The following is a 19,250-nucleotide window of genomic DNA, read 5'->3' as shown; positions in this document are numbered from 1 at the left end:
ATATATAGAGAGAGAGAGAGAATGAGAGAGAGAGAGAGAGAGGTGTGAATGAAATAATTAGTGTCCGTGTGATTAGATGAATTAAGGAAACATGTGTCCAGAGGCGTGAGGTTCTCTGGACACAATTATTCTACTGAACAATTGCTTTATGTTGGTATATACATTTGATTAGCTGATTTAAAGTTTAAAGTTTTTAAAAAGAATTTTAGGAGCTTAAAGAGTAGATATTTACACATGTACTTCCCAGTCTTAATCATATTCTCTCAAGAATTAGAGAATTGGCCTTACTCTCTTCGCAAATCTAATGATTCTCTCCTCAACACTCTGTTATCCACAGAACACTCCCAATACATTATCCTAGTTTGACTTACCATATGTTTTACAGTGGTAGTTAATTCGCAGTGAGCACTATCAAAAAGAATATCAACGCATCCATAATCAGAAAAAGGAAGGGAAATGATAATGAATAGATAGTCATAAGCGTAATGTATGTAGGAATACGGGACAAAATTGCATAAGTTGAGTTGAACCTCCTTCCTACACCCACACACAGACACACACAGTGGATGTGTCTAAAAATGCCTAGAGAGACAGGAAAGAAAAATTCAGAGTCATCCTCCCCTTGCTCTGAACATCCCTGAGATTTATCTATCATTCTTTTTTTAGTATTTACCACATTCTACCTGCTATTATAGTTATCCATTATGAGGAATCATCATCATTATCACCTTCATCATCATCATCTTTGCTAACATCACAGAGAGAACAGATGTGAATCATATGGAAGACAAGTATTATAAGAAAATGGGACCTGCACTCAGATAAGAAAACCTTCAACCTTTTCCCTCTATTAAAATCTAACAAGCTGACTTAAACGGGTAGTGTGTTCATAATGGTTTCTTTCGTCCTTTCAATCTCCCCAGCTAATTACATCATAATACTCTCATCAAGGTGAGGGCAGAGAATTGCTGGGGGTCACTTATAGGCCCTCCGTGAACAATAATCTAGAATAGAAAAGTAAGAAAATGTGTATTTCACCATTTTCCATGTGCAAACACAGTCAATTATAATTTTTGGTGAATGGGTGAGAAAGAGTTCAAAGACTGAATGGAATTAAAAACCATCCAGTGCTATACATGGCAGGACCAGGAGCCTCTCTTGCAGTTCTCATGATACTGTAAAAACACAGGAAAATAGCCACACAGGGGAGTCATAGGACCTGTATTTCTCGGTGCTTATAAAACCTCAGTGAAAGCTTTCCCCTAAGTTCGGCTTGAACAAAGAAGGATGGGGCCTGATTGTTAGGGCATGACGGACACGATGTACCAACGATTCCACTACATTATTTCCTTTCGAAATTCTGCATCTTTTTCCACACTGATGTTTTGTTTTACCATGATGTCAGGGACCAGGGCCACAAGAGCAGGAGAGAGAGGATTCGAAGGGGAAGGGGGAGTGGTGATATATCACGGCAGTCATATACTCTGAGTGTGACATTTCTCTTCTAATCATTGTCAGCTTCAAGGGCAGAAATCATCTCTGATTAATCTTTCCAAAAGCTTTCAATGCTCAGCATAAGACAGGTACTATGATAGTTGAATTTAAAGAAATCTTTCAATGGAAATGTGGACCCCTTAGAAAATTTAGCCTTTAGCATTATCCCACGTAGTTCTCCGCCCCACCCCCACCCCCAGTGGTCTCAGACATCCTATCTTTGCCAGCTTTATGCAGCATTATTTGTGCTGCTGGATACATTCCTATACTCAGTCTCACTTGGTATATTCAGGCTTTACCAGTTTAAAGTTAGCTGTTTCCAGGTTGTAGTTAAGTAGGTAAGTAAAGCAATTTCTAGATTGATAGGGTTGGAAGCAGTCACTGATAATTATCTAATACAGTAGCTTTCTTCAAGGTCTAAGGGTATGATTGCGCTGCCTGTAGGGCAGAAGTGGAAGCCGGTGGGAGTTAATTTCCCTTCTCACTTTTCATCTAGAACGCCTACATTTTCAACTCGTTTTTTTTTGTTGTTGTTGTTATTGTTGTTGGGGGACTTCCACATAAAATTTCTTTTAGAGAATGTTTTCTGAATATTAAAAAATATGAAATCTGATCTAATCTATTATAGAGATGGCAAAAATATGGAATATCCACTTTCATTCCCATTGCATATATGCTAGCATACATGGCATTAAACAATGACATCTTTTCCCACTAGTTTTAGACAAACACAGCGCAAAATTTTGTCACAGCACTTCTGGAAACTACTATTAAGCAACCGTACATGGTGTGATGGTAGTGTTTTCTCCTTTCCATTAATTTTTTGTCTTTTACCATATGTGACCAGATGCCTTCCTTTTTCAGATGAAAAGACAAGGCCCAGAACAGTAATGACTACTGCCAGATGACAAATGGCAAAACTGCTGTGTTACTTCTAAGGTTCCTTAATTCCCAAATTTATGCATCTTTTGATAATTGCCCTTATTATTTTCCCAAATACACTTACTTGACAAAAATGGATGAAAAATTAAATCAGAGGTGAAACTACTGATAATAGGTTTTCTTGGGCTGGATTTTTCCAAAAGTAGACCCTGGGAAGAGGATTTGAATGCAAATAATGTATTTCAGAGGTGATCCTAGGAAGTGCAGTAAAGAAGTAGATGACAAGAAAATGAAGCCAGCACAGTGTAAGCTGATGAGCTCATTGGCCTTGATGAGGCTTACTACCACTTGGGACCTCTAGGAGACAGAATTGTCTCACGTGAGAGACAAGAAAAATGGTGTATTTGCTATTGCTTCTCACCTATTCCATGTCATGGGCAATTCCAAGTGATCTTACCTCCAGGACAATCTCAGGCAGTCCCAAAGCAGATGGAAACCATGAGACAAAGAACCAAGTTGTAGTATGAAGTTGGAGGCATATATTGGAATGGTGGTTTCCCAGAATAGAGGGGAAGGCATCAAGACTCCCTGTTACAAGGGTCTAGTAATTGTGCATGCATTGTTAGAAGTATGTCACTTTAATTCCTTTCAAAAGAATGAAATAAACTTTCAAACAGTTTGGTTGACATGATACCGTACTTGAAATCAAAACAAACTGAGGGTTCTAGAGGGGAGGAGGGTGGGAGGATGTGTTAGCCTGGTGATGGGTATTAAAGAGGGCACATTCTGCATGGAGCACTGCGTGTTATACGTAAACAATGAATCATGGAACACTACATCAAAAACTAATGATGTGACGTATGGTGATTAACATAACATAATAATAAAAAAATTATAGACTTAATCATTATTAGAATGTTGGCTAATTTATTATTAATTATATTGTATTTGTAGTAGAATGAGCCTTAATGCGTACAAACTTTTCTCAACCTTCAGAGAAGGTCCCATTTTACATTTGAAATGTTTCTGATAAAAATGGGCTACTCCTTCAATTAAAAATACCAGCAAATCCATCTGGTTGGAAAAGGTTTCCACCTGGATCCACTGCTGATGTGTCCCATATTGGCTGACACCAGCACACTGACTGACATAGTGATGGAGGTCATTGGTCTCTACCATGACCAATCCTCTCGCTTTTCCCACGTATTTTAGACCAGCATTTATTCCCTAGCTCTGCTACATTAAAGGTTGTAAAGATTTTCCTTTGATTCATCTGGACACAAATGATTATCCAGAGGCATTATTTTTTCAAAAATGGAAAACAAGCAATCATTCCTTTAATATGCAATCAGAGGTTTTGAATGCATTCCTGCTAGAGATTATGGCTACACATTCCCTTACCTTTCATCCAACCCACTGTTGTATCCAAGGTCAACGTTTATTCATAGACTACACAACAAATGTCATCACATTTGTTTTGTAAATGTAGTCACAATATGTGATTTTCCTGAACAAGACAATAAAATGTATCTATACATTTGGTTACTATAACTCTACAAATGATTTGGTTACTATAACTCTACAAATGACTGTTTCATTCCCTAATAAATACTGTAATGTGCACAAATGAATTCTGTCAATGTATTTCTTAAACACAGTGCACTAAATTCCACTACGTGTGAAAAGGACTGTATATAAATATCCATAAAAAATGAATCATGGAACACGACATCAAAAACTAATGATGTAATGTATGGTGACTAACATAATAAAATTAAATTAAAAAAAAGAATGAATAGAAATTCTATGAAAAGCATCAAATTAAATAAATAAATATGCGTAGCCTGGCTTGTGGCTTTTTGTCACAGGGAACTGTAAAGAATGGATAAATTTTGGAACCACTGTGTGACACATTCATGCATCTTTAAAATTCTTCCCTCCATAGAGATGATTTTACAGATCATAAAAAACTAAATTTGTCCACCCCTTCATTAATTCCCTAATATCACAACGCTGTGTATTAGAGCAAGGGGGGGATGTGAACATCCCACATCACTGGACACATCCACTGAATTCTTTCTCCCTTTGCAGCTGCCAGGAACTTGTGACGTGGCCGACTGTCCAGATGTGGACCTGAGGTTTCGGCTATAAACCAATCACACATTAGTTCCGCTGTGCTACCACTGGCATTGTATATCCCCTACTTTCCAAACTCAAATCCTTTCAAATGTGGGACTCTCATTTCCTGATGAAAATTCCGTGGGGAAATGGAATTGGAGATATACTTTTAACTGCAGGAATACTTTACAACAGCCATGATATACAGCACAGCTAGGGGACTGGCACAGTCCATCATTTCCTGTGAGTGACAGAAGAAGGAATCAAGAGGCACCTGGGTGGCTCAGTTAGTTAAGTCTCTGTCTTCGGCTCACATCATGATCCTGGAGTCCCAGGATCGAGCCCCATGTTGGGCTCCCCGAGGGGTCTGCTTCTCTCTCTCTCTCTGCTGCTCCCTGCTTGGGCTCTCTCTCTCTCTCTCACTCACTCTCTCTCTCAAATAAATAAATTAAATCTTAAAAAAGAAGAAGGAATCAAATGACCACATTTTCACTGTGTTTTACATTACTATATGCCTGAACTTGTTTACCTCAGTCTTAACTGTCATTTTACTCTTCTGTGACCCTACTTGATCATTTCATTAAATTATTTTTATTGGTTTCTTAGTGGATAATTTGAGTGAATGTGTAAATCACAAAGGAAATAAGCTTTAAAGTACTGCGCTCTATACGTTCCCAATACGTAGGATAACTATTATACTAGCAAAACTAAATATGCCAACTTCCACCAGCACGGAATATACCAAAACCGTAACTTGGTTTGACTTATCTATTAAGGACACTGGAATGAAGGAGGGTGAAATAAAAATAATGCTCTCATAGGATTGAAAGAAATCTTATTACCTCTGGCTGTGTAATTCATACCACCTATAAGTAAAATTTGAGTCACTCTTTCCCCAGGAGCTTTGCAAAGGATAAAGCATGAAAGGAGAACTCACAGTCTTCAGGCACCAATAATCTATATAAATAAACAACATGAAAAGTATAGCAGAGATAGCTAAGCATTGACACCGATATGAGAAGGATGTTACATGAGTATACACAGGGGTACATGATTCATCCAAAACTGAAAAGGCACCATCGACTCTATTCAGGAGAATTAGAAGATGTGCAACAAGTGAACATGTGGGAGTAAGAATCGCTTTAGAGTGTGACGTGGGGTCAACATACCCGAAGGCACAAGGCAGGGAAGTGTATGCCATTCAGACAACTATTCATAAGACTAGGGTAAGGCAGGGCACCTGTGTGGCTCAGATGGTTAAGCCTCTGCCTTCGGTTCAGGTCATGATCTCCAGGTCCTGGGATGGAGCCCCATGTCGGGCGGGGAGCCTGCTTCTCCCTCTCCCTCTGCCTCTCCCCCTGCTTGTGCTCTGGCTCTCTCTCTCAAATGAATAAATAAAATCTTAAAAAACAAACAAACAAACAAACAGAATAAGGCATTCATATGGTGGCTGAAAAATCAGACCTGACAAAAAGGCAGGAAAACTGTGGCAAGGGGCCTTTTCTTCCACACAAATTATTTGAATTAGATCCTAAAAGCAAAGGGGAGCCACCTGTGGATTTAAGCATGGGAGTCACATATTAAATTTGGCTTTTGAGAGATATGAGCCTAGCAGCCTCTGTGAAGTGTAAACGGGAGAGACCCAAGACCCGCAGGTACATTAGGAAGCTATCATGGTATTCAAAGTGAGCTACCTGGACCTGAACTCAGGCAGCGACTGCAGGTGGTCTGGAAAGCAGAAAGCGAAGTTCACAGAAACCTAAAACACAAAGAGACCTGGATCTGAATGAAGAGAAAATCATACTTCTCACTAAAGTTACTGCATATGGTTGTTATGTGAATACAATAAACATCAAAGTGTTTTGTTCATTGTAAAGCTCTCTACACTTGAGCAATTACTACTACCAAATGCCTATGAATTAGAGATCTTGGGTGTAAAGCCATCCCTCTTTGTTCAGACCCGGTAAAATAATCACAAAATTATTGTTTAAATGTGCTTCTCACATTCAAGACAAAAAGAACATGCTAGGGAACCCATGTAGGTTCAGATTTCTGGATGGAGACACCAGTATGTGTCCGCTCTGCGTGAAACCAGGGAGGTGTAGCAAGGAAAAAGCACACTGATTCTCAGCCTTCTGTAGAAAGTTCTTCCATGAACAGGAACAAGAAATACTTGGAAGTAAAATCTAGGTGAGAAATAATCACATCCTAGAATAAACTGCTCAAAAGAATTGAAATCGAAGACTCTTAAAATAGGTCCGGCCTCTTAACGGAAGAAAATTCAGCTAAAAGGTCGTCTATGGATATGAACCTACCTGTCAGTATTTAGGTTGTTCCATTATCAAGAGTTCAGTTCACTCAACGAAATTAATAAAGTCAACACCAAAAAAGCGACAGCTCTGATTACCACTTTGAAAAAGAACACAAACATGAAATATTTTAATGAGATTAGAAGACTAGAAACATCCATGAGACCTACTGCAGAAGCAGTAGAAGCAGGTGGTGCCCCAAACCTCGATTGTCATGTCAGTTTCCTTCCAAGCATGTAGAGTGTAATCATGCACAGAGTGCGATGTTTGAAATTTGATAAATTTGGTTCAATTTCCAGCTGTCTCACAAGTAGCTTAAAGTCATTGAGGCTCACTTTCTAGATCAGTAACATGGCAATAACAAAACATGTTGGGGTTGTTCAAAATACTATCTAAAATAATGCATGGAAAGTACCAAGTACTGCCTCTAGAATAAACATTTTTTCAATAAACATTAGGTATTATTGTATTAGCAATGATGTTTTGCAACCTAAGTTCACTCTCATTTGAAAGAAAAGCATTCGAAAAATAACGTTCTTATTAATCCACCATGGAAAAACCGGACTTTCTTGAATTTGAACCAAATATTGAATGAGAAGATAAAAGTTATAAGAATAAATATGAGGACAAGCTGAATGCAATAATAAAGATATGAAAGAGGACAAATAAAATCTGATACCAAAAAGAAATCAAAGTTTAAATTTTACATGGCCATGCTATTCAACAGTTGGGTACTTGGGGATATTTCTGTTCAGAGAATCAATGAGATGAATCATGCATCACTGTACTTGCTATTACAATAACTGTATCATGCATTTCTTGGCCTTTCTAGACAAACAAGGAGTTTGAGTCACCATATTAGAAGGGACTAAAGACTCCACATGGTTTAATAGAAGAAGTCATACTTCAGTGTTCAGAGACTTCGGTTCTATTTCTGGTCTTACTCCTAACTACAAGAAGTTTTAAGCAAGTGACTTCATCTCTATAGGCCCCAGTTTCCTCAGTCAAATTAAGAGACTGGACTAAGTATTCTTTAAGAGTCTATGGGCTTTAAATTCTAGGCTTCTGTAAAATGCATCTATCTAGATGCATGCAATAAACACAATGTTCACATTCAGAAAAAATAAAGAACTCCACATCAATAAAAAAAAACACATGGCATCTCAACAGAAAATTAAGGATGAGTCTACAACAGTCTGCATACTAAAGATAACACCCACATGACCATCAAACACTTCAAAGGGTCCTCCAGCTCATTAGTCATTAGAAAAAAGGAAAATCAAACGACAATGACATACTACAGCACAACAACCAGATAGCTAAAATTAGACAGTGGTAATACTAATTACTGGCAACAATATCCAAAACTTTCATAAACTGATGGTTAATAAGTTGGCTTACCCACATTAAAAAACTACTTAGCATTATCAACTAAAGGCAGGTACTTGGCTATTTGGTGACCCAACAATTTCGCTTCTTGATATTCACAGAAGTGCATGTGTATGTGTAAAACATACAACAATGTTCAGAGTAGCATTGTTTTTAGAGGCCCCGAGTGTAATCAATCCACATATCCATCAAGAGTAAATGGAGCAAGCAAATTATGGTACATTCATGTGATGACATACTATTCAACCCTGAAAATGACTGAATCACAACTACAAGCAACATAATAGATAAATCTCACAAACATTATGATGAGAAACAGAAGTCTGACACAACAGAGGACATACTACACATTCCCAATAAAATAAATTTTAGAAATGGCCTATCTATGGTATGTCAGAAGTCAGTATGACACTTTTCATTGGGTGAATATTGACTGAGAAAGGGTGAGACTGAGGTTTGGGGATGCTGGTAATATCATTTTCTCACTTTGAATAATCACTGGGATGTTATCACTCTGTGAAAATTCTTTAAGTTGGACACTTACTGATTTGTGCACTTTTATTTGTGTTATATATCAATAAAAGAGCTTTATAAACCAAGGCACCCAGAAATGCTTTCACCTACAAAGGAAAATTGGTCCAATAAAGAATGTTGGGAGGAAATTTTCCTTGACTTTACCCTATATTCCTTGCCATACCCTATATATAAATTACTTGAGTCAGAGACAGAGAGAGATGCACATACATGCATGAATGTGTGTGTGCACGTGCACACACACAATTCTATTGTATGAAGAGGGAAGAGGTATACCGGGAAAGAGTGAGGAAGAAGAAGGATGGAGGAAACACTTTCTAGACTATTCCATCATTCAGAAAATATCCTTCTTATCTTTTATTCCAAATTCTAATGCAAACATGTCTTTTTAAGTTCCTAGGAATCAGGAGTGAAGGTGAAGGCCAGTTAAATGGGATGCTGCCCAAGTTGGATGAGACCTTCGTGATTTAATGCTATCTCCTCATGTTACAGGTCTATGTAACACTAGACCTATCCTATATAAAATGACATCCTGTGTAAAAAGCCCTCCTGTATAATCTCTGAGGTATAATTCTGTGATGAATGTAAACATAGGTGAAATATTTTCAGGTAGCTTTTTTTTTTTAAGATTTTATTTATTTATTTGACAGAGAGAGACACATCAAGAGAGGGAACACAAGCAGGGGGAGTGGGAGAGGGAGAAGCAGGCCTCCCGCTGAGCAGGGAGCCCGATGTGGGGCTCGATCCCAGGACCCTGGGATCATGACCCGAGCCGAAGGCAGACGCTTAACTGACTGAGCCACCCAGGCGCCCCTTCAGGTAGCTTCTGATTAAAGATGCATATAAACTGAGATAAAACAATATGATTATTTCTCTAAAGACAGCAAATGGAAGAGCTCCTAAGGATAGATGTACATAGCCTACCAAGAGAAATAATCGTTGGCTTTCTTTTATAAACCTCCTGAGAGAAAGTTTGTATGGCCAGGTTCACCTAGGTTGAAAAAGGTGCAGTATCATTATCTGCCACTGACTTTGACAACAGTGTAAAACTCTACCTTTTAAATCTGATTTCAGTGAAGACAGGCAATGGCTGGTAGGCATGCTCCTCCTTATTTCCAGTGAAACTTTATGCTACTTCACTGTCTACTTTGAATTACTAATAATTTTTCACTGAATTTGTGTTCTTTCCCTTCAGCTATCATTTTCGTCTTTGATGGACTTGCCAGTTCTTCTCCATCACTCAAATAAGGAACCCTGGAAGCCTCTAGAGCTCATTCCCACGCTGGCTTTTCTGTCTGGATTCACAGCTGCCGCTGCCTTCTAGTTAGCTGTCACCATAGATGTTTTTTCTGTCCTCGTCCACGTAAAGCACATTCATATCTAAATTCCTTAGAGACCATATCTTAGTCATCTTGCCCTAGCACAGAACCTGACAGAATTTATTAATACACATTTGTTGGATGAATGGAAAGGAACAGAAATGTGTCACTTCAGTTAGTGGCCTCTAATCATGTTCTGGATGACCTAACGGAGAAATGGGCCACCAGAGCCAGCCCATGAATGGGTCAGCAGGCAAAGGGAGATGAACCTGAGATTCCTACTCACTGCATTAACATTTCTATCACAGGCAGCCTTTGACTCAATCTCCTCTTTATCGTACTTGTCACAGAACATAAATTAAGTCCTACAACTTGCCTAAAACCCATCAAATTTCAGGTTAACATTAGCGTCATTTTCCATAATCCAGCTTAGTTAGTGCTGTAATGCATAATTCCACCCATAATATGTAAGACAGAGACGTGTGCTAGTAAAATCAGAATACGATGGTCCTTCAGATGGTAACTACACTAATTGTCATGAGCATTTGGTAATGTATTGAACTGTTGAATCACTATGCTGTACACCTGAAACTAATATTCATCAACTACACTGCAATTTTAAAAAAGAGAATATGATGGTCCTTATGTTTTATCCTGGGAGCATTACAATCAATTGTGACAATGCCATTAGCAGAGCAGATTGATGCTGCTGAGGTTTCCGCACCCCCCCCCCCACTTTTTCTTCCTTGGTATTTGTATTTGTCTCCAGATTGACACGCAATGACAATATTATTTGGGAACTTTGGTAGGCACCATTTATTTACCTTCTCGTGTATACGGATAGTGATTCATCTTTGTGCGCTATCCAACACTGCACTTCAGCCATCCCCCCACTTCCTGCGTAAACGTTTGTCCAGAAGATTATCTCTTCATCTTTACTTTCTACAGTACTTTTGTCCAGACAATCTTTTTACCCATTTGTATATTCCCTGCAGTGCACTTTGGACTCTGTAAGCCCAAAACCCAACAAAATTAGCTTTGAGGAGGCCAGTCATGCTAGACATACACTGGGAATGTCTTACCTTTCAAATTAAAGTCACATTGCCAAAAGCAGTGCATATGTGTAGTATCTCAAGTCGCCATGTGTTTATTCAGACACCCCAATTTCTTTTGCAATTACTGCTATGGTTCAAAATGTATAGAGTTACAAAGAAGGTTTCCTTTCAAAAAATTTATTTTCCAAAATTATCAAAGAAGGCACCGCAACCTTACAGCTAACTCTATTTTTTTTTATTTCATATAAAGCCAGTGTGAACAAGTCCTGAAAACATTTTTTATTAATATCTACAGAGTGCATTAAACTTGTGATGCTATATCTACACAGAGAATCTACACATTTCTTAAGGTTAAAAAAATAAGAAGACTTAATCTTTAAAGCTTTTAAGCACTATGACCTGGGAATAATAAACAATAAATATGTGTTAATTTATAAAATGTCATTTGAAGTGTACTTATCTCCAACTCCCCCAAATTTAAATTCTCCTTCAAAAAAAAATAAATTTTCCTTCAAGTTGTGATTCTTTGCTCACTTGCTATTATCTTATTATTTTTTTTTTCCTTTGACCCTAACCTCTACTATATGAAGATATCAGGGAAAATGAAACAGCAACACCTGTGTTAATGCAGAGACTACATGTAAGAGCTCCACAGTCAACCATCTCTGCCCTCTGGGACTTATATTTTCCCGTAGGACATCTAAATTACACAAATATTTTAAATACTTTTGGTTACTTGATAACACCTTGAAATATACTTTAAATCAAAGGGAAAGGAGAGTCCCATTTATCTCCTTTCTAAAACTAAACCACAGTGAGTTCTTATTTGCTAAACTAAAAGAGACGGAAAAAGTGAAATAAATGGTTATCAATACTTTTGAATCTCTGGGGTGTTTTGCTTTTATTATTTTAATAAAAAACAAAACAAAACATGGAAAAACACAAAATCTTACCCAACACACTCTACAAAATGCACAATTTTCAAATAAGCAGTATGGTTGTTTTACTTACTAGTGGTCTTTAGTAGAAACAGACCTAAAAAGAATATCTTGGAAGGACTGTGTACTTTCCTGATTCCCTGAGAAGCTCAGTGATTATGAGGAATGCCAGCCAGAGCTCAATATTCTTACCCTTGGAATCAAGAAAAAGATCAAAATCTTTGATAGCAATAACCAGAACTAAATTTGCCAGGGGTAGAAGTCCTCCTCTTATCAATGTCAGGCAAGAAGCAACCTTTTCCTGCAAAGCGAAAAGCAAGTCAACTAAGAAAAAGATCAGTGTACCTACAATTACATAAAATTGACTGGATGGTTGGAAACAATACTTTTTAAGAATCTTCTCTCTCTCTCTCTCTCTTTTTAACTTTACTTACATGTTCGTTTCTATTTCATTCTAAGATACAGAGGAAATGAAATTGTTTTCACACACAAAACAGCTCCCTTGTGACAGTTTTTTCTCAGTTGTCTCTTTTGCCTTCCCTTAGCTTTATCCTCTTCCTCGGTGAGTCGCTCTCATCGCTCCATATCCCTAAACCAATAGGAAGAATTTCCTTCAGACCCTTAAGCCTCGTATCTGTTACCATAGAGACAGGCATCACAAGATAGCTGTTCAGTAACATCCTCATGGAAATAAAATAAGAATCCTATGGGTTTTACAGGAATTTCCAGTGCTCCCAGGGAGCAGAAATGATACCCTGCCCTGGGAAAAAAAAATGCAGGGATTTTAGTTTCACAATCGTGGAATTGTGGAGACTGTCATTTCCGATGGTAAATCCAGAATCCCTTAATTTTATGCTTAGAACCTGATTATGGTTTCTCATATGATTTGAAAAAAAATCCCTTCTCTTATATCCACGTGTTCAGGGAAATAAAAATATCTCACCGCTAACTTTTAACTCTAGCATGTCTTATCAATCATGTTCTAACAGCCTCAACTGTTCTTTCATATTGCAGCACACAGATTTTTATTTTGCTATTCTCCGATCCCCTTTAGACCATATTTGATCAAGAAAACCTTCATCTTTTCTAAAAGTTGACAACCTGTTCGGAATTCAGTAAGGCAAAAGCTGCTTGCAGAGTTTATAGACCTATGAAGAGGTAGAAGGATAGCTGCAAGAAGTGATTTCCACTCACTTTACCTTGTTTTCCATTGACTTCTGCATTTTCAGGAAGTCTACTGAAATCACAGACTATCTGAAGAGGAACCATAAAAATAACGGAATCTGAGCAAATAGATAAGCTCAGCAAAATCCATGAGACTAGGCAAAGCAGGTATAAGTCAGTGACTGCCGAGACCTCCAATTTTCTCCTGACATTAAATAAGAAACATTCCTCAGCAAGTCAAATCTCTCAATACAGTAACAGCCAAAATGGTCCCATCAGGAGCTCCTCAGCTGTAAATCTGAACCACTTTTCCAAGTCTGTAGTACTTCAACACTACGGGTGGTCGCAATTCCGTTTGTGGTCTTTGCATGATATTTAACTGTGACCTAGCTTGTTTCTGACACTCGACTTAATGAGCAAACAGTGAAGTTCTCGTACCATTTAGAGATGAGGCTAGCAAACTCTTGCTACCAAGGGCCAGACAGTGAATAGTTTTGGCTTTGTGGCCCCTATGGTCTCTGTCCTAACTACTTCACAGCTGTATGGGCATGAAAACTGCCTTATGCCATATGTCAACAAATAGGTGTGGCCATCTCCCACTAAAACTTTATTAATAGACACGGAAATTGAAAGTTCATGTCATTTTCATATGTCACAAAATATTACCACAAAATATTACTTCTAAAAAACTCACTCAAAAATGTAAAAGCCATCCTCAGCTGGCTGGCCAAACAGAAAGAGGTATGGCACACGGGCCACAGTTGGCTGACTCCTAGCCTGGAGGGTTCCAGAGGAGTTAGTAGAGACACACAATGAAAGACCTGGAAAGGGGAACACTTTTTTTCATGAAATGATTCGGATCACAGATTCTCAAAATTAGAAACTATATCAGACATCTTCTTCTTCAATTCCTCTTTAGTGCAGGAAATCAACTCCTAGCTCTGAACACTTTTCGAACAAGGAGTACCGTACCTCACAAAGCAGTCATTTCTCTGCTTATACAATTAATTAGAAGACTATTTTTTTGTTCTTTCAGAGAGATACCAATGAGTCTAATCCCTCTTTTACATTATAGCCCATTTAATATTTGAAGAAAGTTCACTTTTTCCTTTTTCTTGTTCATTCAAGCATTCTTCAACTTTTCCCTTTTCTGGTACCTTCGATGCCCCTCAAACGTTGTAGTTCCTAGCACTTTCACCATCCAGACATTTTTCACTGAATACTCTACCAAATGTTAAAGTCCCTGAGACCACGATGTTCCTCTAAAAAAAAAAAAAGTTCCTTCTAAAATGCATTCTTTTTTGTTTCCTTCCTAAAAGGATACATGCCCAACAACATCTCTGTTTTATTTTGTTTCGATGCCATATGAGACTATGACTGCTATTGAAGCTAAGGCCAACAAAATCATTAAGTCTCTTTCAACAAATTATTGTTAAGCTTTAACTCTTGCCCATATTGTACTTGGATTGATTTTTGAAACTTAGTGCAGGATCTTATTCTGATTAACATTCATCTTTTTGGTCTCATTGCATTTTCCAGGTGGTCATAATCCTTCAGTACTCGAATAATTCAATATATTTGTTCTCCAGCTAAACTATTTTGATCTTCCTTCATGTTTTGGGTATTAATATTTCACAAACCAAGCAGGGCCAATGTCAGAATTACAGGGCACACTCTGAGAAATTAGGTCCTAATCAGACAGAGCCAAATGAATAGAACTACATCACAGTCCTGAGAGAGGACGCTTCCTGGTTTACAATGATTCAATTAATGCACCAAAGGCAGAATAATTTAGTAATTTAATTAATCTTTCAGACATATCAAATGGAAAACATTTCTCCATCTTGACTAAATCATAAAAATCTTCAGCAAATCCCACAGTATAATCAAGATAACTAGCTAAATCACATACTGTTTCCTAGAACCTTGAAGAACTGTGGTCTACGTTACCCTTCTGCTCATTCTAAACCAGCCCATCTTCCTCAGAAATTTGTGCTTCTTCCCAGTGAGGGAAAAATACTGCTTATTTTTCTAAAAAAAAATCCAATTTGAGGGAATTTAATAGTTATTTAATATCCCCACCCTAACTATGGACTTCCTTCCTTCTTGCTCATTTTGGTGTGTTAACTCCAGGACCAATTTGAAATACTGTCATGGCACTCTCTTTTTAAATAGTTTCGATTCTTTTGTCAGATGTATGTGTGCGTCTCTGGGTGTGTGTGCACATGCCTATGTGGTTTGTTTTTATTTGCTTTTTCCTTCCTCAGATTTAGATGACATAAGAATTGGACAATAATAGGAAGAAACAAGCTTCTCGGGAACAAGATTTTAAAGAATTTTTTTCCACGTGGTCATTTTTATTGATGCAGAAATAACATTTCACTAATATTCAACACATTTTCATGATAAAAGTCACTTGATAAACAAGGAATAGCAGGTGTACTGGTTAGCCAGAGCTGTCACCACAAAATGTCACAAACTGAGTGGCTTAAAGAACAGAAATTTATATTCTCAGTTTGGGAATATTTCTTAACTGATAGCATCTCCCCTTGCTCATCTTTCTGGATGCAGGGATACATCCGAAGGTGGGCAACTCAATCACAAGTGGGCATTTTCACTGCACAGTGTTCCCATTAAAGAAGAACTCAGGGACATTACTGAGTTAAAAATAATGATGCTTAATTAGATTTTTACCTAAAAGAGACAAGTAGTTGCTACAGCTGCTTTGACAATATGAATGCCTTGGGAAAAACAATCTAGGTTTGTAGAGAACCGGGTGAAACCCACAGAGATTCGCAAGTAACCAGTTCCATATTAAAAAATATTTAAATGCTTATTATAGTCCATTTCACCTCTCCCATCCCTTTCACACACTCTTTCTGTTTGCATGTATTTCTTCCTCATTTTTTCCCCCCTGAACCTCTTCAGAAAACACAGAATTAAGCAACTGGGATTTGGAGACTTCACATGGTCCCATCACTTTGCATGCTAATCATGCTTCCGAGCTGGAAAGACTGGCCAGCATTTCCAAATCTTACAAAGGCATTTGTCAAGAAGGGTCCGCCTGCTCTTCAGGTGTGTGGCCCAAAGCCTTTAAGATTTCATTAATAATCAACAGCTGGTGCCACCTAGTGTCTGTCCTTTCCATTCATCAGTGGAATCAAATACAGAGGACTTCCCAGTCACAAACGAAGCAGCCTGAACTACAAACAAAAAACCCACAGTTTGGGGAGTCCAGTAGCTGATTTAAATTACACTATCTTCATTGAAAGGAAAACCTTCTTTTTTTTAAGTAACTATGGTAACAGGAGTGTGAGGCTAACAGGAAGCTCGAATTTTTCTCACAGGAGACAATTCACAAAAGGAGAGTCCCACTAAATATGTAATGCAAAAGAGTTTTTCCAGACTTGAATTGTCACTTAAGATGGTTATAAAGTTGGGAAATAAAACTGACAGAAAGAACTGCATTTTAAACAAAAGTATAGACATAGCTGATTTTTGTCAACCAACCAAGAAGTAACCCTCTATCATCTGGATGCAAAATTCTCTGCCAGTCTTTGAGCTTCCCAAAGATTAAACAAGTACTGTGACAGGCTGTAGAAAAGCACATACAGCACTCAGAAGTATGAACAGGAAATAATTAGGTTGTCCGAACCACACTATTTAAAATATGCTTGCTGCTAAAGCCATACATCCAGAAAGCTATTTTCTTTCATGCTCTATGTATGGATTATGGATTTTATATTCACCTACACTCATCTATGCTTCAAGGTTAAAAAGTACTCATCCAAATGTATGACTATCTTTCAAAACATAAGTTAGTAATTAATTTGGGTGAATCCAAGTAGTATAATTAGCCCATCAGTTTCTAAATGATTCACCACTACTTAAATACATGTTGGTTTAAGTCACTCTTTCTAAGAGAAATATGTAATTGAAAAACATGGACTAACATTCAGGGAAAAAAGTTACATAACAGCCAGTAGTGTTCCTTGACCAGACCGACTGGGATATTACAATTATTACAGAAAAGACACAGCACATATGAGCAATACCGTATACAACGAAAGGTCATACTAGATGTTCATACATGAAAGTCTATTAACTTGGATGATTTAGCTACTCAGGTTATTGGAGAGACTGGGCAGAGAGCTGAAAGATTCTGTATCATATAGATAATTAACAACCATGCTTTTCACACTCCAGAAAATCTATTTCTATATTATTTGACATGTGTTTTAAACAATCACTTGTTAAAAACAGCTTTGGATGTTTTATTATCGTGTTACCCTAGTGGTGGTAAAAATTATTTCAATATGTTCGGTCCAATATATACTCACTGACATATCCCCATGACAGCGTCTGAAGACAGAATATGGAAACGATGCATAGTTTCCACAAAAAGCTTAAATTGTTCCCCTTTTCCCAAAAACTTTATTTTGGAGCCAGATACAGTCCAGGCTCATGCTTCATTTGTTTAAAAGTACTTATAAGTGTAATCCAGTGACTGTATGAGAAAGAAATATTGCAAAACAGCACAAGGGTGCTAAAAATTGTACGCAGGCAAAAGAGAATGTAAGACAAAACTCATTAAGGCTTCAACATAATTAAATAAATAAATGCTCCCATTTTCACCAATTTATCATTTTCTGTCGTTTTTCATTAACAGCTTTCAAAAAGCCCTATCTGAAACAAGCTGATACAGAGAAATTAAGAGCAGTAATCAAGCGAGAAATGATAGACCAGCTGGGTCGACATCAACTTGGCAAAACGTGAATACAGTTCAATAGCTGAAACAGATGCTGGAGTTGTTGAAAAACCCTGCAGGAGATATTGATGTATTTTCTTCATAGAATGCAGAATGACTGAATAAATGTCAAAAGCTAAAAACTGATGAGGAGAAAAGACTGACAGCCAAACTCCTTATAAAACAGGAACGAAGTGTAACAATTTCCAACCATTCCAAACATTCTATACATCCTCATTTCTCTCAATGTCTGAATATGCCAAGAGCTCAGTCAGTCCTTGTAAGTAAATGTCATGTAACTGAGCTGGGGTAGATTTCCCCCATAGATCCGCCCCCCAGCCCCCGGTCATCCTCCACCTGGAGAAACCCAGACTCTTGAAAAACACTTTATTCTAAAATCTCCTAACACGGATTTCTATCCCAGAAGTGCTTTCCTGAGGTTGGAGGCAAGCACAACCCCCCCAAATCTAACGCAGCACAAGGAAATGTTAAAATCCCTTCCGTAAAAGCAACACTGTTTGCAGAGTTTGAAGAGCTCGGCAACAAACCCCGGCTACCAACAGCTGCTTGTTCAAACATATGCTTTGTCATGGTCAGCTTCTAATTGGATTCATAATGATGTAATAGCTTTAATAATCCTACCTTCCATGCCCGCTGTTTTTCCTGTCACTCCATCACGCCAATAAGTTGGCTGCTGTAACAAATCAAGATAGTGCAAAACAGCATCTTTCTCCTGATTCTGTCATCCTCCTGAAAGCATTCTATTACTGCCGACTGCTGGGAACCAGAAAGTCTATTTGAATTCCAACAGCTCCCCTTTCGCATGATTCAAGTTAGGTTAGGTGGGCATGCCTAACATGATTCTCTCAGTCATTTATTATGCAGCTGCTACAACGTCGGTGTGGTAACCACTCGGACTATCTGATACGTCAGTCGAACAAAACCTACACCTCGGAGCCAACCCAGGAGCAGCGTTCTGCATTTAACGAGCATTCTTCCTGCCTAAAAAATCGTGCATCTGCAAATCGCTTTCAGTATCTACTCGGTTCCCTGTACAGATGCAAAGCCTTTGGATTAACATCTTTTCGTAACTATACCAAGAGTCGAGTTCCTTTGCCACACATCCTATTATTCACAGTAGAATTCCGGCTGATTTTCACTTATCTTCACAGCCTTTTAAGGGTAAAAACTCTCTTTTCTGATTGTACTTTTTGAAATGAGGATGCTGCGTGCTCAGCTCCACATCTCTGCTTTATTCTAAAATACAGCGTGCACTTTCTCAAATGGAATTTGCCCCTGTG

At 38.0% G+C, this 19,250-nt stretch overlaps 1 protein-coding gene across 1 annotated transcript in view; it reads right to left on the bottom strand.

Annotated features, from left to right (window-relative positions):
* DMD (dystrophin) overlaps positions 1-18,854 on the bottom strand; it is a 2,185,421-nt gene extending 2,166,567 nt beyond the window's left edge. The window contains exon 1 of the mRNA XM_078064107.1: positions 18,592-18,854. Within this exon, the coding sequence (XP_077920233.1) occupies positions 18,592-18,598 (7 nt within the window). The 5' untranslated portion in view covers positions 18,599-18,854. The remainder of the gene's footprint in view (positions 1-18,591) is intronic.
* Between the last annotated feature and the right edge of the window lie 396 nt (positions 18,855-19,250).

Source organism: Halichoerus grypus, chromosome X, assembly GCF_964656455.1.
Source record: "Halichoerus grypus chromosome X, mHalGry1.hap1.1, whole genome shotgun sequence".
In the NCBI taxonomy this organism is placed as follows: Eukaryota; Metazoa; Chordata; class Mammalia; order Carnivora; family Phocidae; genus Halichoerus; species Halichoerus grypus.
The sequence above is the reverse complement of the archived record's forward strand: the minus strand, read 5'-3'. Positions and strand labels throughout refer to the sequence as shown.